Below are 24,934 nucleotides of genomic sequence, written 5' to 3'. Positions count from 1 at the left end.
CAGGGAGAACATGGAGACTCACCCAGAAAGACCCCACGCCCGAGCCGGTACTCAAACCTGGAACCTTCTTGCTGTGAGGCCACAGTGCTGACCACTGCACCACCGTGCAGCCCATGTGTTAACATATCTATGTTAATGTGTCGGTGTTCATGTGTTAACATGTCAGTGGTCATGTGTTCATGCATCAGTGCATTCAAATCTTCATATGTCCATGTTTCACGCGGAAGTATGTTCATTCATTCAGTGGGTCAAAGGTCAACTTTGTCTGTTAAAGGTCACATCCCTTTTAATCTCTCTAACGGAAGTCAGTGGTTGAATCATAGGAAACAGTGTGTAACATTTCAGTTGGGGTCCCCCAAGGTGCGACACTAGGACTTCATCTTTTATGTCTAAATATGTGCTTGCAACCTTTTCTCATATATGTACGTAAAAATGTTAATAGCATGATTTAATCTGCCGATTCAGTAATCGTCAACATGCCAAAGACACCCAAGAAGCTCCTCAAAACCGACCAACTTCCTAGGCCCTCAATGCCACACGTCTCTTCTCAAACACCAAAAACTATCAAAATTTTAGAGAAAACTGTGAATTCCAACCTATGTTATTTCAGATAACTTCGAACATCTCTGATGAACAGTGCTGCCCTCAGGTGATAACCCCACACACATCAATTACTACATCACCAGCAGGTCACTTACTTTAACTCTAAAACTTATTGAATCCTGCTTTTAAAAAAAGCATTTAAAGTCACCACCTCCACTGAAGGAGTTTTTCCATCAGTGGATCATAAATGTGCATGCACATGCTCCGCCTCCCAAGAGTGACATCATGCATCTGTGAATCTGATCAGGCAACATTCTTAAATATTTATTACAAGTAAAGGTACTGAGGATACTTGAGGTAGTTAGATTACATCAAACACATGAGCAGACATAACCGCATGTTGGTCCATTGTGGGCGGGGCATAAAGATGTGACACGTCTCTATCATAGCATCATTCAGATCTGACTGGCTGATTGGAGTGTGAGTTGTAGTTGTAAGACGACTAAAGGAACTGAGTGAGCGTGTCTGACGTCTACATGTCCCCGTCCACAACCTTCAGGAACTACATGAATGCTTTTCTAACCACTAATATATCTGACAACTGATTTCAGATCTCAAATCATTTTAAATGTGCTTGTTAGTCCAATAAATGCACAAAAAAATAAGTTTTCTTCCATTCCAAGTGGTAAAATCTTGTAATAATAATAATATTAAAACCTTTATAACAAACAGTATATACTGATTTAATATATAAAGTAGTATAAGATGTTTATTTGTAGAAAATGAATATAAAATCATTAACCTTTAAAATCAGACTTTGGCAGAGGAACTGTTCCACAATGTTCAGCTCCAATTTCCTGACATGATTTGTCATTTATGAAGCGACTGATTGCCTGAATAAAATCAATCCCAACTTTAGGAGTAAATTCACACCAGAGCAGAACCGAGTTCTGAAAGATCCAGTTAACAAGACCTGGAGGAACTCCTTAGAACCATTAAAAACACAGTGTTATCACATTTTCAATTTTCTGATGATCCTTGAATGCATCGTGTGATGTTTCTAGTGAGTTCTAGCTCACAAACACCACTGGGGAATTTTCTTCATCCTGCATGGCAGCATGTCCCTCCGTGGCACCATGACCTCTGGCTCCACCCATCGTCATTTCATTCCTTGCTTGCTTGTACGTCTATGAGCCAATCACAGTTGTCATGGCCAGGGCAAAGCCCATGATGCAGCAACAGCAGCCTTGGAAACGAACGTCGGGAGCGAACCATGTGGTGGGTCATGTCTAAGTTATATATTCAGTAGAGTTGTTGTAAAGAATATATCAACTATTCACTTGATAAAAAAAAATTAACATTTGAAATCCAAAACTTAATCAAAATTTCAGCATGTAGTTGCAACTTGCTAACTAGCTAGATCTAGATAGCTAGTTAGCAAGCTATCTAGATCTAGCTAGTTAGCAAGCTATCTAGATCTGAGGTTGTGTGCACCAAACGGAGGGGGCAGGACAAGGCACATGGCGAGCTGATCCCTGCAGTGCTGTTCAAGTAAACAAGTTTTCCACCCGTTTCCATGGAGCAAGGAACTTTGATTGACCTGTGTAAATGTGGGACATGAGGTGAGGGAGGAACTATGGTGCCTGTGGTTCATTCACAATGACACAGACCGTTTCTAGCTGCAGGAATTGTGACATCACAGCTGGTTTGAGCCAACGGCGGCCAAGTATGAATGGGAAGATTTGAGTATAGAACAATAAATGTCTGCGGTTGATCTGATCTTCAGTCACCTGTTTCATGATGAGAACCTTCAGACAGACAGATTTAGCTCCCGCCACCTGCTCCCTTCACAAGAGTGTGCAGGACGACGGATATTTGGAAGTGAAGACTTTGTTCTCGAGTCCGTAGACAAAGAAGCTGTAGTCTTTTCCACCGTAGGAGTAGAGGGCATGAGTCAGCGGCACCAGCTCGATGGTCTGACGCTGTGGAGACAAACGCAGTCAGGGTCACGCTGTTCGGGGTCCATCTACTGCTGGACGTTAGATCCTCGCTACATTTCGAGCAGATGTGTTGCCTTCCTACTTGCTGCAGGATGCGGCTGGTGGCGCTGAAGCGGTTCAGGTGCTCATCGATCAGTTTTGCAGACATGTGGCATATCTCCTGCTCAGGGAAACCCTGGAGTGGGTAAACCTGCAGGGTGCGAGGAACACATCGACGCTCGTGAGTTAAGACTATAACGGGAAAGCAGTACTGTCACACAGATTCGCCACTAAAGCCATATTTCGATTTGATTTATGTTAATATCTTCAACTCGCACATCACATCAACCGCATTGTGTGAAACACGTCACTATGACGGCTTTGTGGGTGCTAGCCAGGCGCCAAAGGGTCATGACGGAAACGCCGTTCTCACCAGTAAACTCTCATCCACAAAGAATGGATCACCGCTCACCCCCTCAAACTTCCTGTCAGGAAAATTAGGCTGGCGGTCTGGAATGAAGTCAGCCATGTTATTCTTCCTGTACAAACACAAAGACAAACAAATGCAAAAATCTAAAGTCCCAGCCCAAACGACAGTGATGGAGACGAAGTTCATGAATCAAAGAAAATTAACGATATAATGAGACCACAAGTTATATTCCACGAAATGTGATACTTGAGACAAGCTAAGGAAGTCTTTCCTGGATCAGGTCGGTCTGCCCTCTCTCACTGAAGAACAGTCGGAGCCAAGTCCTGGATGCCATTCGCACACTACAAAGTGGGAAAGCACCAGGACCGGATGTGTTTGGGCCGGAGTATCGTAAAACAGTGCGTAGAGTGGAGGTGGGCTCTCTGACCCATGTGTGCTTGGACTCGTGGGAAGACATATCTCCCTTCCTCTCTGTATCTTTCCAATATGTCGCCTCTTACAGACTAAAGGTGTGGGAAATAATCGATATTAATCGATGCATAGATGTGCATGTGCGCGATGCGAGTGCATCGGCTCATTCACTGGGTGTGATGCACTTGATGGGTGAAATCTAGATTCATCTCGATGCGTTGGTGGGTATCGGTAAAAACCGATGCAAGCGCTGTTTTCTTCATGTTAAACTTCACCCTATCTGCTGTTCCCCAGGAGCTATGAATGCACCATCATTATTTTGCGTATTGTATTGCATACGGACGGAAGCCGTGAGGCACAAACAATCCACTACTAGCAAAACAGCATGGACGTTTGCGAACAGCAGCGAGGAAGCTTCTATATTTAATGCACCCGCAACGTTTAAATCGTATGTTTGGAAACACTACGGATTCGCAAAGAAAGACGGAAAGCGCGACAAAACGTCCGTCATTCGCAAAGAATGCCGCGTTAGGAAGCCGTACAGCGGCAGCACGACAAACATGCAGACCCACTGAAGAAGAGCGCACCACATCACGACAAGTCTACCGCCACCTCCCCGCTTCCCCGTCTAGTTCCTCGCCGGGCACCGGAGAAACATTGATTGCACTGTTGAAAAAGTCACTTCAGGTTGCTCATTGAGTGTTTAGTTGTTGCTGTGTACTGTACTTTTTACAGCAGTAATTATTGTTTAATTGTTTTTCTCTCTTATTGTTGCAGAACTCACTCAAATCACTGATTCTCAGTGGCCAGTTAGAAAGTCAACTCTAGCAGTTTGGCAGACGGTGTCATGGCCATTGAATGGTTTACTTGCACCATGTGAGGCCGTGCATTAGTTGTTCAATAATGTACTGTAACATGACCCGACTAGGACAGAGCACTTGTGTGATGTAGGTTTGGGATTGGAATCCTTTAGGATTTTATTGATTCAGATTCCTTAACAGTTGCAGGTCTGTCTAATCCGTGTAACTACAAAACGGAACCAAAGGACACTCATGGGTTCATTTGGTTCTATTTGTAGACTCAGAATTATGATGGTCCTTGAAATTTAGAAGTTAGAGAACCACTGCTATTGTGATTGCACAGACGATGTGAAAGTGTGAGGAAAGTTGTTGCTGTTTTAAGATGGCAAAAAGAATTTGCATGAAGTGGTGCATAGTAAAAAAGACAAACAGCACTTTTGTTGAATTTACTGCCAGTGCCCATGAGGAACAAAGCCAAATCCTTTTGTCGTACCAAACTGAATTACATTTTTTTTTAGGGCCTGAGCCGGAGGGTACTTCATTTAATTTCTTTTTTTTTCTTTGCTTATTTCCATCATGTTGAATCGCATCATATCGCAACAAATTGCATCATATCGTATCGCATTGACTTGAACTAAATGATTATTGCATCGTATCGCATTGTGAAGAGGGTAAATCGTATCGCATCGTATCGGCAGAAAATTATAATCGTTAAAAGTATCGTATCGCTGGCAGTGCATCGAGATGTGTATGGAATCGTCCTCAGTGCTGAGATTCACACCCCTAGTACAGATCTGTCAGCCTGATGAATGTGAACCTCAAGATACTTCCTAAAGTGCTGGCCAGGAGATTAGAGAATTGCGTAGCTTGACTTCTAAATGATGACCAGGCAGGATTTAGGAGGGGGAGGTTTATCTGCTCCACTTTGAGAAGACTTCTTCATGTTGTACACTTTTCCTCGCAGATGCGATGCCGAACCCTGGCGGTATCATTAGACGCGGAAAAGGTGTTTGATAGGGTTGAGCGGGGGTTTATGTGGGATGTGGGATATATACTAATATGTAGTACATAAAACTTATTTATCATTCACCAGATGCTTGTGTCTTGACTAACAGCGTGCACTCTCCTCCCTTCCCACTCTACAGGAGGACAAGACAGGGTTGCCTGCTCCCCCTATTTTTCCCCTCACTTTAGAGCCGCTGGCAGAATGCATCAGGAAGAGTGAGGATATTCTCGGGGCTATTCAGGCAAACACCCACTAGAAGGGTTGTAAAAAAACATACCCAGATATGATTCAATACTAAAAACTAGTATTCGAAAACGATTCTCATTTGCAAAAGTATCGATACCAATGGCGCCGTCTTCGCCTGCAGTTGACACACAGCTTCACCCAGCACCGCCGCACACAGACGACCTCTCTGTTCCTCCCCTGACTAGAAGCTCAGCGTGTGGAGGAGAGCTGGCGGAGCATGGCCAGAGCTGCTGCTGCTGCAAAAGCTCCATAGATATCAAAGTCCTAGATATCAGCAGGCCTGTTAGCAAGCTCTGCTACCAGGCAGCGGCGACAAAGTCGAGTAGCACAGCAACTGGACAAACCCCTGAGGGACACAGCCACTCTGTAGACCGAGCTGAGTGGCAGCACAGCTCCCGTTCAACAACACTCAAGTATGAAGCGTGGTTCTGATCAGCGCCCTCAGGTTAGCGTGTCTGTGGGCTTGAGCTGGGAGAACGGGGGTTCCCTCATAGACGTGTTGTGTCGTTGTGTTGTGGGCGACTCATCAACGACCACTTTTCCTAGCATCAGCTAGGCTACGTGCTACATACCAACATGTACTTCACCAGGACCGAACGTGACACTTAAGGGTGAGAAACACGTGGTCATGCGTGTGAAGTGGCTGAAACATGTGTGTCACACGGCGAATGTGTGAGACTTGAGAGACTGAGTCATGATAAATGCTGACAGGCGCACACGTCAGCGCTTCATTAACCCACGTGTTGTAATGGATGTTATTCGTATGTTATTTATTTTTCGTATTTTCTAGACGTTATCAAAATATCTTTGTGCCTGTTATTTAGTCATTTTTTCCCAGTGGTATCAAAAATGGCATTGAGTATGGAGTTGTCGAAAATTGCAATTCTAGTATCGTGGCAACCTCAGCCACAAGGTAGCGTTATACGCCGACGACGTTCACTATCTGGCTATAAAGTCAATTACGCACAATCTGAGGCTATGCCCCCGGGAATTCTGGCAGCACCAGTTCAATTGGGAATTTCCCATTCAGGCGGGCCAACTTGGACTTTGTCTACCTTGGTATCAAAGCGCCACCTAATGTTGCGGATCTGGACACTTAACTTTGTGCCTGCAATGAGAGCAGTCAAGAACGACCTTGAGCGATGGCGTGGCCTTCCCCTCGCCTGGGTGGAATGAGTCTCATACTGATGATCATACTTCCCAGATTGCTTTCTCCTTTACAGGTCTCACCATTATGGATATCAAAAAAGGCAACCTCAGACCTAGAAAGGGCCTTTCACGATTTATCTGGCGCAATAATCAACCCAGAATTAGAACCAGGACATGGTAACTGCTGTGGGAACGAGGAGGTCGGGCCATACTGACTGGGCCTGCCACACTCTAGTAATTTGGGACTGGCAACAGTCTCCTTTCAAACCTTAACCAGGTATCGATGAGTGGTTCACCTCTCACTACTCCTTGCTGAGTAAACTGACTAATTATGGGAAAAGATATCTTTAGACATCCATCATTACCCAATTACTTCCAACACCATCAGAATCTGGCGAGACAACAAAACACCTTGGGAAAACCCTTCATGGTTGGCATTAAAACATCTGACCGGCAAAGGGGACTTGGTCCCAGCTTTACAAACAGTAAGGGAGAGGCGGAGCGGAAATCAAACAGTTACGACTGTTCACACGTGCTGGGGTGGAGGGTTTGGGTTTGTTTGGCGCGTTGGCAGTTAAATGATTGTTGTCTTTAAATGTGGATCGAGCCTCTTCATTATGTGCGTATTTTAAAGCGATGGATAAGTGACAAACCTCCCACTGTTACACAGACGCACCACGAAATGGATAAAGTTTTACCCTTAGAAGTGCCTACTTCATGAAAGAAGGTGATGAGAGCTGGTTTGAGAGAACATGGTCCCCCACCCTTCAGAACTCTGTAAATAAGGGGAGGTTGGCCCTGGACTGGGTGACCCCCTCCAGATGATCCGTCAGTGCGGAATGTGCTTATCTGTCATTCACACCTTCTGTAGACCCTTTTAATTATTCAATTTATGAATGCTTATATTTACATCTGTATATCTTTCGAGTGTTGTTTCTATTTATTTCATTTCTTTATGTGCACTAAATTGTAATTTGGTTATCTGTTGTTTTCGGCCACCTACTTCAGCATTGTCCAGTGCGCTTTCATATCTCCTGCTTCAACTGCACATAGCTGGGAGAAGGCACAGGGCATGAGGCGACTGACACGGTGGGCGGGGATGGCTGAGGGATCGGGGCGGGGTGTGCAGGCAGAGCGGGATGCAGGGGGGGTTTTAGGGTGAGGACTGTCATGATCTACATGAAGCCATTTTCTTGAAGATGGTGGTATATCTTCTTTTGTATTTTGACATCTTTGTGGATGCAGAGCCCCTGTGTGTCGGTCAGGTAAAAATCAATCAAATCTGTTTGAAAAAAAATCCCACCCAAAATGTTTTCTGACGTGCACATGCGTGTGCGTGTGTACTTGGTTTTTGTTATCTTGTGGAGACCTTTTTTGGTATAAACACTCCAGTGACGTGCGGTCAGGGGAGGCCAGTGAGGCCGTGCCTCACCTGTCATCATGGAAAGAAAAAAATGTAAATTCAAAAAAATAAACGTCATTATTGTATTTATCCTTTGATTTGTACTATAAAGTTATTTTGCTTCTAACTAAACCAGTTCTAAGTTATTGTTTATTCAAAATCACTGATTTGTCATATTCATCGTTCAAGTACTGAGGAGAGCCGTGCGGTGAGGCAGCAGACAGCTGAGCCTCCCCAGGGACTGCGCCATGACTCGGCTAACTGTGCTGCTGGCTACGCAGGGACCGTCTTGCTGTCTCTTTCTATGGCGCCATTAAAATGTTCAAGTACTTTTGCTATATGAACTACATTTCTGTAGTTTAGCTGGTGAATAGAATGTACAGTGTTTCTGTCGAACTGGATGAGTGTGTAACGTGTTTCTTGTGCTGAGCGATCATAAAGCGGCTGCGAGAAGGTGCCGGGTGAGGATCGCAGTTCTCCTGCCTCACGGAGGAGGCGCTAGTGAGCCCAGGGATTCTGCTTGCGCCTCCTCGCTCCGCTGCAGAAGAAGAGACAGCGCTCCAATTTACTGTCAGGAAAGTCAAGTGCAGTCATTCAGTTGTTTTCTCCTCCTGAGAGGCCGTAATGTCACAATGGAGGGTTACATTTCCAAGATAAAACAATTTTCTAAACTGGATTTTCAATGGAAGCAGGAGGTTCACGCTGAAGTAGCCAAAGCTCTGAAGAAGCTGTGGCAGACAGGAGCCAAAACATAGAGAACAGTTTTTGTCTGTTTTTTATTAGTAAATGCAGTTTTTTTTCATATGTTTAGAGATCTGATTGTGATGAAGTCAGCGCCTCAGCAGCCATGAACCTCAGCACACGTCACTGAAACACTACCTTATCAGGACCCTAGTCCTCTTGGGGACCAAAGAGCGGTCCTGATGCAGCAGAACTTCATTCATGAACACCTGGTCACAGGTGGAGTGAAGGTGGAACCTGCAGTTAGTTTGAGGCTGAGGTGAGGATTGAGATTAGGGCTTGGGTTAGGATGTTCACATGAATGGAAGTCAATGGAATGTCCTAATAAGGATAGCTATGCAAACCTGTGTGTGTGTGTGAGCATACCATGTGACAGTGAGCTGGATGAAGTGCAGTAGGTTCTGGTTGCCATGACACAGTGAGCAAGTCTTGTGTCCGTATCCATGACAGGAAATGCACCTGTGGGAGGAGTCACATTGTCTGCTATCAATGACATCATAAACACACACAGAGGAACTTGGAGGGGGAACCATGTTTCACCATCCGAGTCCTGAACCCTCCATTTATTGATACAGTTCAAGGTGACCGAGACAACGAGCATGAATAACATTTCTCTAAATATGTCATTTTTCCTTCATGGCTAATTTTCAACTGTATTCCTGGGGCAAGTGTATGACACTCACACACACACACACACACACACACACACACACACACACACACACACACACACACACAGAACATCTAAAAGCAAGAACAAAGTGAATAAAAGAGATCAGGACAGCAAGACTGTACACCCATCTAAGCTGCACCTGAAAAGTCTGTGTGCTGGCAGCAAGAACCCCCCCTGCTGCCCCCTCATCCGTCAGCCCAGCTGGAGATTCACTCACTCCTTCTATGGTTACACACTTTATTGGCTTTTAGCTCTAAATGATTTTTTTCATTGTATCTTGGATCGTAGACAAATCTGGAAGTCAGACTCAGAAAGAATTTGTTTTCTTGATTGCATTTTCACAATTTCAGCATCTGAACTGACTGTTGTTTCTTTTTTGCATCACAATGACAGAAGAAGACCTTCATAAAACCTGCCACAAAATATTAACAAACGCTTGACAGTCTGAGAGGCGGAGCTTGTTCATGCAACATGCCTCCTGTGGTGGTGTCTTAAGCATAAATATGGCGCCTGCAGCACGGGAAGAACGTGTCTCACCTCTTGCGACCTCGGCCGTGGCAGGATGTGCAGCGCTTGTTGTGGGAGCGTCCGTGACCATGGCAGAATGTGCAACGCTTCTGCAGGAGCAGACCTACCATGAGTCATTTACAGACCTGTGGTAACCACGGAGAGATGAGCAGACCTTACCTGTCCTCGGCCATGACAGCTGACGCACCGAGTTCTGCCACAGCCGTTGCACTTGTGACACGGCTGTGAAACAACACAAGCATGACAGGCGCATGTCAACCTCCAAGTCACCACATGGGGCGTCTGAGTGTCAGGCCGACAAATACCAGATAACGTGTCCTCCTCACATCTGACATTTTGAACATGGACGCACGTCTTCAGCCCCTGCTGTCTATGAGGAGTGCAGCGCCCCCTGGTGTTTGTACACTTGGGTCAAACTCACTATCATGAGGTGAAGGATTCAGAACATGTAGCAGGCTGAATAGGTTTGTCCACAGCCACAAAACCGTGTTAGCCTACCACACAGAACCTAAACATGAGGTCTCGCGTCACACATGTGGAGGCATTCAGTTTATATCAACTCTTCAGCACCATTCGCTGGAAGTGAAACCAATTTGTAGTTTTTCATATTCTACATGTTTCATTATAGTTTATCTCCCCAAAATTATATCAGATAAATTAAACAGTGAAAAAAATTGCCTCTTAAACATGTTTACATCTTCAGGAGAACATTTCAGAACATGGAACACGTCAAACAAAATGCTGCAGACAGCAGAACCATGTTGCGGTACAGACTAATAACCTTCATCTCAGAGACTGCTACTGCATCAATGTACCTTCACCAAGGACGAGTGCGGCACACGGGTCTTCTCCACCATGTCAGTGTATCTGGAAGGCATTGCCACGGGAACGTCCCAGGGTGGGGGACTCACCCCTTGCAGAGGACCGTCGACCTGCTGACCTGTTGGGCGAAGGAACCAAAGTGATGCTGGTAAAGAGGAGCGTGAAGGAAGCGGCTTGCGAAGGCGGACATCTTCACATCACTTCCTTAATCAACAAATCTGCAACTCATTTTGACAACTTTCAGCTCTCTAGTTTTCACCTCCTGTCTTCTGTGCTGCCTACTGACTTCTTTACCAAGCACTTTAGTTGCTTGGCAACAGACATTCTGAGGTTTTTCTGATGTACCATTATAGGGTTCAAACTGCCAGGCACTGGTTCTGGTCTCAGTGTAGGTCTCCAGTCGATACTGCGGAGGAAAGTGGAGCAGATGTTATGACTTCGCTTCATCAGTCTTGTGACACATCATCATCATAAATAAAGTCTTTTGTCAAGTGTCTCTTTTATTCGACTCCACAAACTCATCTTGTCATATTTTGAAAAGTAATTCTTCAGCACCATGCTGGTGGGAGTTTGGGCCTGGACAGGTTCCTACCCGGTACACAGTGATGGGTTTGAGCTCCTTGAAGGTGAGGTTCCTGGCAGGTTTGGAGCTGTACCTCCATTTTGACTCCACAAACTTTAGCAGGGCATCTCTAGCCACATCCTCCGACACCGCGGGAACCCTGAAACCCACGGACACCTCTGCCGCTCATTAAAATAATCTGATTACAATTACATCTGTCTGGTTGAAGCGAAGCACCATCAGCAAGGAGTTCAATATTGGTAAAATGGGTGTTACCTGACGTCGGGCACCAGTGTGTTCCTGTTGAGTTCTGGCTGGGGGCTGTAGGCCGGGGGGGGCGGGTACAGGGGATTGTCGTCCTCTGGATGTATGTTGACATGAGAACATGAGATCAGAGGAAAAGGAGAGGAAGAAGTACAAACAATCAAAAGACTCACCTCCTCCTTTGGGAGCCTGATATCCATGGATGTCGTCCAGCCAGCCAGGAGGGGGCGCTGATGGACCCTCCTCTGGGATGTTGGGATCAAAAATGTCTGGGAAGAGAGGCAGAGAGATCTGTGACTTCCTGTTGCTTTGCTCTCCATGGCAACAAGCCAGTAGGCAGAAGAATCCAGAATTCATCACACGTGAGGTGGCAGGAAGAATGAAGATCAGCAGCAGACCACTTGTTGATCTATGGTGGCAAAGAGGACCTCATGGGGGAGCAGCCGTCCTCCCTGTGGCCCCCATCAAGAAGGTTGTGGGTGGAGCAGTGGTCCTCCCTGTGGCCCCCCATCAAGAAGGTTGTGGGTGGAGCCCCGGCTGCAGCACGGGGTCTTTCTGGGTGAGTCTCCATGTTCTCCCTGTTCCTGCTGGGTTCTCTCTGGTACTCCAGCTTCCTCCACAGTCCAAAGACATCAAGAGGGACCAGGTTAATCCAGACTCTAAATTGACCGTAGGCGTGGCTGGGAGAGCCAATGGTTGTCTGTCTCTATGTGTTGGCCCTGCCATGGACTGGTGACCTGTCCAGGGGGAAGGCTGCTGGGATAGGCTCCACCCCCACCACCCTGAACAGGAGGAGAGGGGGAACATGGATGGATGGGTGGATGATGGATGGGTGGATGGATGGGTGGATGGATGATGGATGGATGATGGATGGGTGGATGGATGAATGATGGGTGGATGGATGATGGATGGTTGATGGATGGATGATGGATGGATGGATGGGTGGGTGGGTGGATGGATGGATGATGGACGGATGGATGATGGATGGGTGGATGATGGATGGGTGGATGGATGGATGGGTGGATGATGGATGGGTGGATGATGGATGGGTGGATGGATGGATGAGTGGATGATGGATGGGTGGATGGATGGATGAGTGGATGATGGATGGATGATGGATGGATGGATGAGTGGATGATGGATGGATGGGTGGATGATGGGTGGATGATGGATGGATGGATGGATGAGTGGATGATGGATGGATGAGTGGATGATGGATGGATGAGTGGATGATGATTGGATGGGTGGATGATGGATGGATGAGTGGATGATGGATGGATGAGTGGATGATGATTGGATGGGTGGATGACACCCATCTGAGCTGAGCGTTGCGGTGACCAGAGGACTGAAGCTGGGCAGGTGAGCTTCCAACAGTGATGTCTGGGCCACAGGTAAAATCCCTCAGGCTCTCAGTCAATGCCTGGCACGCGTCACTCAACTTCTCTGCCATGCTACAGCAGCGACTCACTGGGTAGCCGCACAGCTCCGGCTGCAGGACGAAGGCAGCTGAGGTCTGCTGCCGTGGCTGCCACCACTTCTTGTGACTTCCATCTGGTGCACAGATGCAACACCAGTAAAGTGACATCCAAGAAAAATGTGCCAGATGACAAGAACATATTGCAGAATCATTGTATTTCCCTGCTGGATGATGATAAAGCTTCCCGTCACGATAGCGACGTCTGATTGGCTGATGTACAAAATAATGACATGGATGCTCCCCAGTCAGCAGATGGCCGATCATCACAGCGGGAACGTCAGCTGAGTAGCTGCTTCCCTCACCAGCACATATCAATGGCTGACGGCGTCCAGCAACACAAATATCCACAATAGCTGCTGCTAGGCACCATGTGTTGTCATGGCAACACAACAACACCAGCCGTGCTTTCCTGATTCAGTAAAAATCCATGGTGGTCACAATAGTTCCATCTGAGGGAGGAAAGTATCAGCGATGGAGGACGCAAGAGAGCTCCTCCCCTTCTCGACACACTCAGGTGCCACACAGTCTCAATAATGATGTCGCTGAACGACCTGTGACCTGAGGGAAGGGTAGACGTCTGTGTGAGTCGCTGAACGTTCGGGCCAAATTCTTTCAAATTCCTTGCAAACAGGAAGGTGGCAGGTTTCAGATTTGTGTTCAGGCTCCCAGGGCCTCAGAATGGAATTCAACTTTATTGTCATTGCAAACGTCACAAGTACAGAGCAACGAAACGCAGTTTGCATCCATCTAGAAGAGCTTAGCAAGTATAAATGTTAACAGTATAACATATATATATGTTATAAATATAATATATATATTATATATATAACATATATATGTTATATACATAACATATATATATATAATATTGTTATGAATATGCTATAACTACAAGTATGGACAGGCTATAAATATGAGTCTACGACATCGATAATTTACGAAGTCGTGCAATGTTCAGTCCATTCGTGTTGATGTGGTTCAGATGTCAGGAGGTAGAGTTCAGGAGTGTGACAGCTGTGGGGAAGAAGCTGTTCCGGTACCTGCTGGTCTTCATTCGGAGGCTCCTGCAGCGCCTCCTAGAGGGCAGGAGGGTGAAGAGTCCATGTGCTGGGTGACTGGAGTCTTTGATGATCATGTCAGAGAAGAAAAGCTCACTTCAAGCTTCTGTAGTTCCAGGTTACCGTGGTGAAAAGCAGGGTTTCCTGCAGTGTATCGCTGGCCCGCCAGGCCCAAGTACCCCCACTACCGGGCCTAAGTCCCCCTCCCCCCCAATCGGGCCCAAATCCCACCACCACCAAAACTAGGGACCCCGAGGTTCCAGGAATCTGTAGCAAATCAGGATCTGTTTTTTTGTCCTGTTTTACAGAGTGTCAGCTTTTTTTGAGTGATTAAACGAGATCTTATTGGTTGTTGAATGAAGGGCTGGCGTGAGGACATCACGTCGTCCTCATTTCAGATATCAGGTCCTTTTCTGGTCTCGACTCAGCGTAGGGGCCGACATGGCAACGGCGACCATTTGTGAGCTGCATCTCACCGCCACCTTGGAGCTCCTGCTGGCTGCATGGTGGCACCAACAGACTTCTCCGTAGGTCTTCTTCTTCTTCACCTGCCTCACGCTTTTTGTCCACATGAGCCAGGAGGTGAACCAGTTCCAAACAGTTTTATTGGTTACAGTGAACCATCAACATTCACCGCCGCAGTCTTGTCTTCTCATGAACATCCCAGTCCCGGCTTCACTGCCATGGCCTTACCTCACCAGGTTGAGGTGGACGCCATCAGTGGCCGTGCAGGACATCTCAGTGAATGCGTCTGATTTCCTGTACACTTGGTGGCGCTGGTCTAAGAACGAACAGTAGACGGCCTGTCGAGGCACATGTTTGCACTTGGCGGGAGGAGCTATGACAGCCGCACGTGTCAGGGCAAATCACTGGTACCGCCTGGGACGTGACGACTGACCACCGGCCAGGTGTCACCACCGGCCAGGTACACCGGACGCGAATTGGAGTCCCTTGTTGGTTCAATATGAACCCTGAAACTGGCCAAAAATTGACATCTAGACTAAAAACGGTGGACTTCCGGTTGGTTTAACATAGACTCCAACTTCGCATTCTCGCAGGTGCCGCCCAGTCATACACGTCACCGACGTCGCGAATTCAGGTACCTTTCCGGGAACTTCTAATCGTCTCTCACTGATCACGTGACCGTCACTCACAATAAACTTTATACAAAGTTGCGTGTTTCTGAGGAGAACCGCCCCCCGGTCGGTGTCGGCCCAAGAGAGCAGCAGTGCCCGCCCTTCTGCTCCGGGTTCGTATCAGGTTCATTAAAGTCCAGTTACAAATTAGCGGGTCTCAACGACCCGTGAATCCCGAGCGGAGCCGGTACTCACCCGCGTCCTGGTCTTGGTCGCCCATTTCTCCTGCCGATGCGTCTGAAGTTGAGGAAACTCCGGAGATGAAAGACGTCAAGTTGCTGTGTGACGTCGAATCGTCGCTTCTTCACATGTCAAAATAAAGGCCTGTCAATTCAGGATTCACAAATAAAATCAAATATCCATCAAAGTACAAGGAGAGAAAACACTGATAAACCTGGCACCTGAACCTCCAGCACCCAGTTGAGCCTGGTGGTCCAGGAGGGAGGTCCGGGTGGTCCAGCCTTCTGATCGCCTTTGGTTCTTTTATTTTGACAGTAAATATCGGAGAGCTCCCTGTCCAGGCGCGTTTACCTGTGTTTGACTTGATGCACGCGACCGCGCCCACATCAACAGTCCATCCCGCTAAGGGGCGATGTACTGAGGGTCCAGGTCAGGGGGCGGAACCCTCCCGCGGGACGCCGCTGTGACAGAGTTGATCCTGAAACTGACAGTAACGTCAGAAAATGGATCGTGAAGGGTTTTTCTTCAATTCTCATTGGTAAACAAAGTAAAAAAGGCGTGGTGTAATAAAATAATACACACATGGAAAACACCAAGAGGTACAGAAGGACCTTCAGCGGGGGGGGGGGGGGGGGGGGACCTGGGGATAGAGACCTGGGGGGGTAGAGAGCTGGGGGGTAGAGACCTGGGGGGTAGAGAGGGTAGAGACCTGGGGAGTAGAGAGCTGGGGGGTAGAGAGGGTAGAGAGCTGGGGGGTAGAAACCTGGGGGGTAGAGAGGGTAGAGACCTGGGGAGTAGAGAGCTGGGGGGTAGAGAGGGTAGAGAGCTGGGGGGTAGAGAGGGTAGAGAGCTGGGGGATAGAGACCTGGGGGGTAGAGAGGGTAGAGACCTGGGGAGTAGAGAGCTGGGGGGTAGAGAGGGTAGAGACCTGGGGGGTAGAGAGGGTAGAGACCTGGGGAGTAGAGAGCTGGGGGGTAGAGAGGGTAGAGAGCTGGGGGGTAGAGAGGGTAGAGAGCTGGGGGGTAGAGACCTGGGGGGTAGAGAGGGTAGAGACCTGGGGAGTAGAGAGCTGGGGGGTAGAGACCTGGGGGGTAGAGAGCTGGGGGGTAGAGAGGGTAGAGACCTGGGGAGTAGAGAGCTGGGGGGTAGAGACCTGGGGGGTAGAGAGCTGGGGGGTAGAGAGCTGGGGGGTAGAGAGGGTAGAGACCTGGGGAGTAGAGAGCTGGGGGGTAGAGACCTGGGGGGTAGAGAGGGTAGAGACCTGGGGAGTAGAGAGCTGGGGGGTAGAGAGGGTAGAGAGCTGGGGGGTAGAGACCTGGGGGGTAGAGAGCTGGGGGGTAGAGAGGGTAGAGACCTGGGGAGTAGAGACCTGGGGGGTAGAGACCTGGGGGGTAGAGAGCTGGGGGGTAGAGAGGGTAGAGACCTGGGGAGTAGAGACCTGGGGGGTAGAGAGGGTAGAGAGCTGGGGGGTAGAGACCTGGGGGGTAGAGACGTGGGGAGTAGAGAGGGTAGAGAGCTGGGGGGTAGAGACCTGGGGGGTAGAGAGGGTAGAGAGCTGGGGGGTAGAGACCTGGGGGGTAGAGAGGGTAGAGAGCTGGGGGGTAGAGAGGGTAGAGACGTGGGGAGTAGAGAGGGTAGAGAGCTGGGGGGTAGAGACCTGGGGAGTAGAGAGCTGGGGGGTAGAGAGGGTAGAGAGCTGGGGGGTAGAGACCTGGGGGGGGAGAGACTTGGGGGGTAGAGAGGGTGGCAAGCTGGGGGGTAGAGACCTGGGGGGTTCAGGTTCCGTTCCTCTACTGACCTGCAGGGTTCTATATGATACAAAGACGTTGGGTCTGGTCCTCATGAGCCTGGTTTCATGGATGAGGAGTGTGCTGGCAGCAGGATCCTGGCGTGTTCCTTCAACGTTCTACCATATCAAACATGTTCTCTGTTAACTTCCAGAAGTCTGGGGTTCTCAGGAACCCTCCGCTGGTCCAGATCTTCCAGAGCCCCAGAGCGTGTAGAGTGGTTTGACCCAGAGCTGCTGACTCACTCCTTGTTTCATACTTGGTTCTTTTCTGTCAATGCCTTCTTTCAAAGCTCCAACAACAAAATCCTCCAATCTTCCCAAAAATGTTCATGGGTTCTTGGTGCGACCGTCTGATCCTGGGTTTGTTGGAGGCTGTGTTCCTGAGCTGCTCCAGTTCTTCAGCCTGAGGTCGGAGTCACAGATGTCTTCATGAGAGGAATCAATCTGTGGGACTCATTGAAAACTATTAGGAAGTAAATCTGACAGTCCTCTTCAGAACACTGAGAGTCCAGTTTGGAGTCAAACTTGAAAACTTGGTTCTAAAATTTTAGGTTAAAAAAAATTTTTGCTGTTGATTTTTTTCTGCATGAAAGAAACAAGATGAGTTTTTCTGTCCTGATTCACCTCACCAACACCTCACGGCCTTGTTGAGGTGAAGGTGATGGCGTTCAGGTTCCAGTGTTGACCTCCGTCTTCAGAGCTCAGCTCAGTGTTGCTGCAGCACCTGTGGGGTTCTGTCGACAACTAAGTTCCATTTCCTTATTTTTTTGGTCAAGTTTCTTACTGAATTTAATTCTTATTTCCCTAATTTTAAATTTCATAAATTCCTATTTGTTAATATGACCTGAGATCGCGTCGTCATTTTTCATTTCAGCAGTTGTTCCAGTCATGTGGTCACAATAGTCCTTGTTCTGTAACAGTTTTGTGTTAAATTTCCAAAATCCTTTCCTGAATGTTTTTTTGTTTGAAGGTTCCAAAGTTAACCCTCTCAGGCAGGGGTCTGATGGAGGCGCTGTGGACATCGTGGTCTTGTTGCATGACTCGTCATGTTGTCAGAACCCAGCCGGTCATCAATTCTGGATGTTTCCTTCGGGCCTGAACCACCTGTGGTGTTGGGGTGCCTCCCTCCAGCCATGACGTTATGAATTAGGGGGTCATGGTGAGACCTCCCTCCTCCAGCAGGCCGTCTGTCCAGCCGTTCATTTGGCGTTGTGTTCCAGTCACCGCCACACAGATGTAGTAAGTGGGATATCAGCCTTTAAGCTCAGAGATTACGTTTGTGACGTCATCTAACACTTTCTTATGTTGATGATCATTATTATATTATTATTATTATTATTATACACATCGACCACTACCAGAAACCAAGCTTCAGTTCTGTCACAGCCGTCGGCCAGGGCCCTTCAGTGTCAGTTCTCCAGGAAGTTGGAGACACCAACTGCCACTCCTCCGGACCTTGAAGACCCATGACTGAACGGCTCTTTGTGGCCCGCTGCTGGGGCCGAACTGATGCGTCCGCCTCAGACGAAGGAGTCTCACGCAAGAACAGACATGGACATTGTTGCCCTTTACAAAACAAAAAGAAAGCTTTACGTTTAAAAGGTTCTTTAAAGAACAAAGAAATCTAAACATTGAACATGAACACGCGCTTTGAAAAAAAAGAAAGGAAGACACCAGGAGGCGGATCTTCACGTCTTCCACGTTCGCGATGTCGTCAACGCAGCACACGTGACCCGGATATGTAACTCAGTCGTCTGGCAGCAACGAGCCCAGTCTTCGCTGATACTGAGTCGATCTCGGATTCGAACCTGTGACGCAGATTCCTCGTCAAGATGGTAGGAGGCTTCGAGTTCCCAATGCTCGCGTGCCCCTGTCTAGTTGACGTTAATAGCTCGCAACCGGCTAGCATGCTAGCGGCTAGCCAGCTAGCATGCTAGCCGGGCGTTGTCAGATCGGGAAGGAGCTGATGCTAACTGCTAATGTTTGTTTGTTATCAGGCGGAAGTGGAGGAGACCCTGAAGAGGATCCAGAGCCAGAAGGGAGTTCAGGGGATCATCATCGTCAACTCGGAGGGTGAGACAGCCGTCTACATACCGACAATGGCTGACTTGATCACGTGACCTGACTTTTTTTAGACTCGCTTGAATCACAGGGATCGAACTCCCGGTCCTGAGTCGGAGCAGCACGACCGTTTCCCTCTTGATCCGAGTTCAAACGATCGGACATGAAGCCTGTTTACAGACAAAGAACAATCAGTACATGCAGTGTTATGCAGTATATGCAGTGTTATGCAGTATATGCAGTATATGCAGTATTATGCAGTATATGCAGTATTATGCAGTACATGCAGTATTATGCAGTACATGCAGTATATGCAGTGTTATGCAGTATATGCAGTATTATGCAGTACATGCAGTATTATGCAGTATATGCAGTGTTATGCAGTATATGCAGTATTATGCAGTACATGCAGTATATGCAGTATTATGCAGTACATGCAGTATTATGCAGTATATGCAGTGTTATGCAGTACATGCAGTATTATGCAGTATTATGCAGTACATGCAGTATATGCAGTGTTATGCAGCACATGCAGTGTTATGCAGTACATGCAGTATATGCAGTACATGCAGTGTTATGCAGTATTATGCAGTACATGCAGTGTTATGCAGTATATGCAGTACATGCAGTATATGCAGTGTTATGCAGTACATGCAGTGTTATGCAGCACATGCAGTATTATACAGTATATGCAGTGTTATGCAGTACAGGCAGTGTTATGCAGTATCATGCAGTGTTATGCAGTATATGCAGTGTTATGCAGTACATGCAGTGTTATGCAGTATTATGCAGTACATGCAGTATCATGCAGTGTTATGCAGTATATGCAGTGTTATGCAGTACATGCAGTGTTATGCAGCACATGCAGTATTATGCAGTATATGCAGTGTTATGCAGTACAGGCAGTGTTACGCAGTATTGTGCAGTACATGCAGTATCATGCAGTGTTATGCAGTATATGCAGTGTTATGCAGTACAGGCAGTGTTATGCAGTATTATGCAGTACATGCAGTATCATGCAGTGTTATGCAGTATATGCAGTGTTATGCAGTACATGCAGTGTTATGCAGTACATGCAGTGTTATGCAGTATTATGCAGTACATGCAGTATCATGCAGTGTTATGCAGTATATGCAGTACATGCAGTATATGCAGTGTTATGCAGTACATGCAGTGTTATGCAGCACATGCAGTATTATGCAGTGTTATGCAGTACAGGCAGTGTTATGCAGTATATGCAGTACATGCAGTATCATGCAGTGTTATGCAGTATATGCAGTGTTATGCAGTACATGCAGTGTTATGCAGTATTATGCAGTACATGCAGTATCATGCAGTGTTATGCAGTATATGCAGTGTTATGCGGTACATGCAGTATATGCAGTGTTATGCAGTACATGCAGTACTATGCAGTATTGTGTGGAACATGCAGTACATGCGGTATAGTATTATGCAGTGTGTGCAGTATTATGCTGGATGCTGGGGCAGCCCTGGGAAACCCTCTAAGGAACCCAGCAAACACAGAACGAGAAATAAAGATAAAGAGCAAACCTTGAAGAGACAACAAGAACGCGTGGAACGCTACAGCCAACAAGTCAGAGTTTTACTGCTGTCGAGGACTTTTGAGATGAGGAGGGTGAAATTAGAAAACTGAGAACTTAAACATTCCCAGGTCAAATGTGTCTTTGGAAACATCAGGACCGGCTGGTGCAGGCTGAGCTGCGGCGCCTCCTGCTGGTGAGAAAAGGCAACATATTTGCTGGTTTTGGCGTCACATTCGAGTCGTTTGCAGCTTTTTGTTTATTTATTTAGGACAATTTCAAAATGAATTTCAATCCAATCTCATCTCTGAGGGATGAACGTAGGCTGGACACGTGAAGTGATGTCACTCCTGGCTTCATCCTCAGGGATCCCCATCAAGACAACGCTGGACAACTCCAGCACGGTGCAGTATGCTGGCCTCATCCATCAGCTGGTGATGAAGGCACGAAGCACCGTACGAGACATTGACCCCCAGAACGACCTCACCTTCCTGCGTGTGCGCTCCAAGAAGAACGAGATCATGATAGCCCCAGGTGAGTGAAGGGGGAGGGGCCACAGGAGGTGGGTATCTTGTGCAGAGATTTCATTCAAGTCGTTCAATTTAAGCGTTGAAAGCAGGTGTCAGCTGGTCTCAGTGTAGCAATGACATCACTGATTCAGGTCCTCCGAACACTCACTGACGCTGTGAGGGGCGGAGCCACAGCTGCACCTTCCAGTTCTGGAAGCGGCTTCTCATAAACAGATCTTCCAGAGCCACAGAGCGTGTAGAGTGGTTTGACCCAGAGCTGCTGACTCCACCCTGAAGCCACGCCTCAGGGGCTCAGCAGAGGGACGCACGCCGCCAGCAACTGTCAAGGAACCTCCTTGGCTTTGGCTGCAGTGGGAAGTTTCAAGAGTTTGGATCTCCAGGTTCCAGCCTCTGGGAGAGAACTGATCTGGTGGTGGTGTCGGTTTGGTAAACATGGACAGGTTTCTTTGACCAGTGACTGCTGAACTTGGATGTTGGTCAATTTAGGATCGCTGACGCTGTGGTCGTTCCCTGAGAGCCAAGGAAGTGTTGGCATCACATGACTGGAACCAATCGTAGGACATCACAACAGAAGTGTGAGGGACGCTCTGACCAGATGTTGTGTTGCATCTGGTATACAAGTTCAGTTGAGAAGAGGACATCTGATAGAGCAAGAAATTTCTGGAATTATCTAGGACACTGGTTCTCAAATGGGGGAACGCGTCCCCCTGGGGGTACGTGGAGGTACTCCAGGGGGACGTGAAGCTTTACAAAAATATATACCGGTATATATTTTTAAAAAATTCAGTAATCCTAATAATAATGAAGTCTTGAGAAACAATTATATTATAAAAAGTTTGATAAAATACAAGTGTATGTTCATACACTGAATTCTATGTTCAGTATTCAATTTTAATACCCTTAAAAAAATGGCCTCTCCCCAAACCAAGTTAGTTTGACCCATTGATCCAGCATCACTCGTCAATAACCTGCCGTGTCCATGACGACGCGCTGTAACGATGGAGATGTGGCTAAAGCGCAGCAGCGATGCTACCGAAAATACAGAGAAACAAGTGAAAAAATGGTGAAACCAGAACCGATGAAGTACCGAAAGTAGGCACCCAAGGCACTGTGTTTTTATTTTTGTGGGGAGAAATTAGCCAAGGCTAGCAGATGATTGCTGTTAGTTGGTTAACTTCAATAAATCAGACACTGATGGCACAGCACTGGACCTCTTTAGTTTCTACCAAAAATGCTTTGTACTTGACTAAAAATATTCCAAATGGGTACATCGCTGAAAAAAGTTTGAGAACCACTGATCTAAGAGGTCAAAGGTCATCAGGGGGAACAGAAGAAGTCTGAAGCTTAGTGGTGGTGACCTTGAAGTCATGTGACCCTGGTGTAGCTCCTCCCTAGGCTACCGTTAGCTTAGCACTGCTAACCGTAGCATCCAGGCTTCCAGCATCATCAGAGGGTTCATTAGTGAAGATGATCTTGATGAACTGAACCTGGAAGATCATCAACTTTTGTTCACCAGAGCTGATTTACTGGTTCAATCACCACAATCACATGGAGCAATCCTATTGGCTACTGGGGGAGGAGCCAGGAGATGACCACTTCCTGTTGGTGGAGGAGCCATGGAGATGACCACTTCCTGTTGGTGGAGGAACCAGGAGATGACAGCTTCCTTTTGGAAGAACCATGAGACGACCGCTTCCTGTTGGAGGAACCATGAGACGACCGCTTCCTGTTGGAGTAACCATGAGACGACCGCTTCCTGTTGGACTACAAACCCACCTCAACCTTGTGGAATTAAACATGGTGCTGACAAACAGCAGTCACTGGTTTGTTGAGAACAAAAGGAATGAACTCGCACTGTTAAGCTGCTGTAGCGTGAAATGTCCCTCTTGAGGGTTAAGTGTCTCTCTCTCCCTCTCTCTCTCTCTCTCTCCAGATAAGGACTATTTCTTGATCGTCATCCAAAACCCTTCAGACTGACACCTGTGACATCACGCCAACTCCTCCCTCTCGTCCTGTGTGAAACGGCAGGACCATTTGTCCCTAAAGAATAATTTTCTGTACAATACAGTTGTCAGTCAAGCAGCTGAATGTGATTTCTTTGGTCATTCCATGCTAGAACGTCCATGTTTGCTCTGTATCAAGTGCAGTGGAGCTACTGACCAATGAGAAGCCGCCACCTGATGGTATTTATTATTTACTTGTTGCAGCAAATTGTTCTGATTGTCCATGATTCATGTGTGAGAAAGCAATTAAAGAGAAAAACACGCATGTATGAGTTTTCATGTTTGTCATGGAACATGTAACTTTATGCTGTTCCACTAAATATGGAGGACAACAATGGGCTGAACTCACTTAACAGCCACCAGTTAACTTTATTAAAACAGTGCAGCGAATCTTCGGAGGCGTCTGAGTGGACGATTGCTCAGCTTTCCATCACCAGGAGGCAAACGCCGACCCGCATCAGAAAGCAGCTTCAGGGAAACCCTGAGTTTGACAATGCTTCAACAGAGGAAGCTCAGGCTTAATCAGTTGCTATGGCAGCCGAGTCTGAAGCTCACCTGGTCAGCAGCCACCAGTTCTCCGTCTCCTGGTTCCCTCATTCAGGGTTTCTCCGTCCACCTGACTACATTTTGAAGTTAGTTTATAAAGACTGTTGGCCACGGAATTCTGTAGAAATCTTCAGGCGATCTGAGCGTTTGTCCCCAGCCGCTTTATACCAGGAGCGTCTTTTACATCCTGGTGTCACTCAGCCACGTTTCAGTGTTTCAACCTGAAATTTATCAGTTTGATTGAACATTAAATGAAACATTCAAAGTTCCACATCGTCTCCAGCAGCCCCCCCCCCCCCCCCCCCCCATTTCTGATGGACTCGGTTGGTTCGTCCTCCTCTCTGATGCAGACCTAAGGGCTGAACCAGGAGGTGAGGTGAGTGGTGAGCCAGGTGTGGAGACCAGAGCCGGGGTTCTCAGCGTCATGAAGGCGTCTCTCTTCTGACCTGGCTGGATCACCATGGTAACTGATGTGGTGAACCTCACCTGGTCCGGAGCAGGTGAGGGTCAGAGTTTCTGCTTCAATCGGCTATAAAAGCGCTGCCCTTTCACCCACCACCTCTTCTGAAAACGGCACCACCATCTTTGAACGATCCGGTGGACCTCGGCGCCATCACTGAGCGAGGTTCTCTTCAGAGGGAGAGAGCGTTCAGAGACCGGAGTGATCCGCTACCTCTCCTGACGTCACTCCTATCAACGCTCCAGGCCCCCAGCTGAGGGAAGCCCTCATTATTCCAGCCTGCTGGAGCAGCCGTGTGTGAGGAACGCCACTAAAAGGAGCCTCGCACTCACAGCAGCACAACTGTGTGTACGGAACCTGCATGCATTCAGCTGGGATGCAGTAAACCTGAGCAAGAATACTGCACACTGCTACTGGCCAAGTTGTACTCGCTCTCACTGAGTACTGAGCGTGTTTGTAGTCCCATTGGCCCCCATGGCTACAACAGAGGCCTTCTGGGAAGCCTCAGGCTACATTTCTAGGTCCTGCATTGATCAGCAGTGAGACCAACACCCGCGTGTGGATGAGCTGATGAATCTGGTTCCTTCAGAGGGTTCC

At 47.6% G+C, this 24,934-nt stretch overlaps 2 protein-coding genes across 4 annotated transcripts; one reads left to right on the top strand and one right to left on the bottom strand.

The window, feature by feature from the left end:
* Positions 1–445: 445 nt before the first annotated feature.
* Positions 446–18,953, bottom strand: LOC147268697 (protein SSUH2 homolog). 3 transcript variants are annotated; one of them, XR_015112229.1, is made up of 15 exons: positions 17,206–18,953; positions 15,759–15,891; positions 15,423–15,529; positions 11,730–11,825; positions 11,569–11,653; positions 11,323–11,452; positions 11,076–11,136; positions 10,724–10,848; positions 10,068–10,130; positions 9,918–9,997; positions 9,074–9,166; positions 2,956–3,061; positions 2,626–2,733; positions 2,334–2,525; positions 446–2,143 (listed from the first exon to the last, which is right to left on the bottom strand). XR_015112229.1 is itself a non-coding variant. In XM_086200484.1 (14 exons), exons 3-14 carry the CDS (start codon positions 15,445–15,447, stop codon positions 2,391–2,393), a joined length of 1,107 nt encoding a protein of 368 aa, XP_086056610.1. In that variant the 5' UTR covers positions 15,448–15,551; positions 15,759–15,891; positions 17,206–18,952; the 3' UTR covers positions 446–2,390. The 3 variants fall into 3 exon arrangements, 2 of the variants coding, with proteins under 2 accessions (XP_086056610.1, XP_086056609.1); XM_086200484.1 differs by having other exon boundaries at positions 446–2,525; positions 15,423–15,551; positions 17,206–18,952; XM_086200483.1 differs by having other exon boundaries at positions 446–2,525; positions 17,206–18,952.
* Positions 18,868–23,596, top strand: dynlrb1 (dynein, light chain, roadblock-type 1). Its single transcript, XM_086200487.1, has 4 exons — positions 18,868–19,031; positions 19,194–19,269; positions 21,165–21,332; positions 23,262–23,596. The coding sequence occupies exons 1-4, from the start codon at positions 19,029–19,031 to the stop codon at positions 23,303–23,305; spliced, it is 291 nt and encodes a 96-aa protein (XP_086056613.1). The 5' UTR covers positions 18,868–19,028; the 3' UTR covers positions 23,306–23,596.
* Positions 23,597–24,934: the final 1,338 nt, after the last annotated feature.

This window comes from Aulostomus chinensis, chromosome 3 (genome assembly GCF_037954235.1).
Source record: "Aulostomus chinensis isolate RoL2024-O1b breed Wild chromosome 3, RoL_Achi_v1.0, whole genome shotgun sequence".
In the NCBI taxonomy this organism is placed as follows: domain Eukaryota; kingdom Metazoa; phylum Chordata; class Actinopteri; order Syngnathiformes; family Aulostomidae; genus Aulostomus; species Aulostomus chinensis.
The sequence above is the reverse complement of the archived record's forward strand: the minus strand, read 5'-3'. Positions and strand labels throughout refer to the sequence as shown.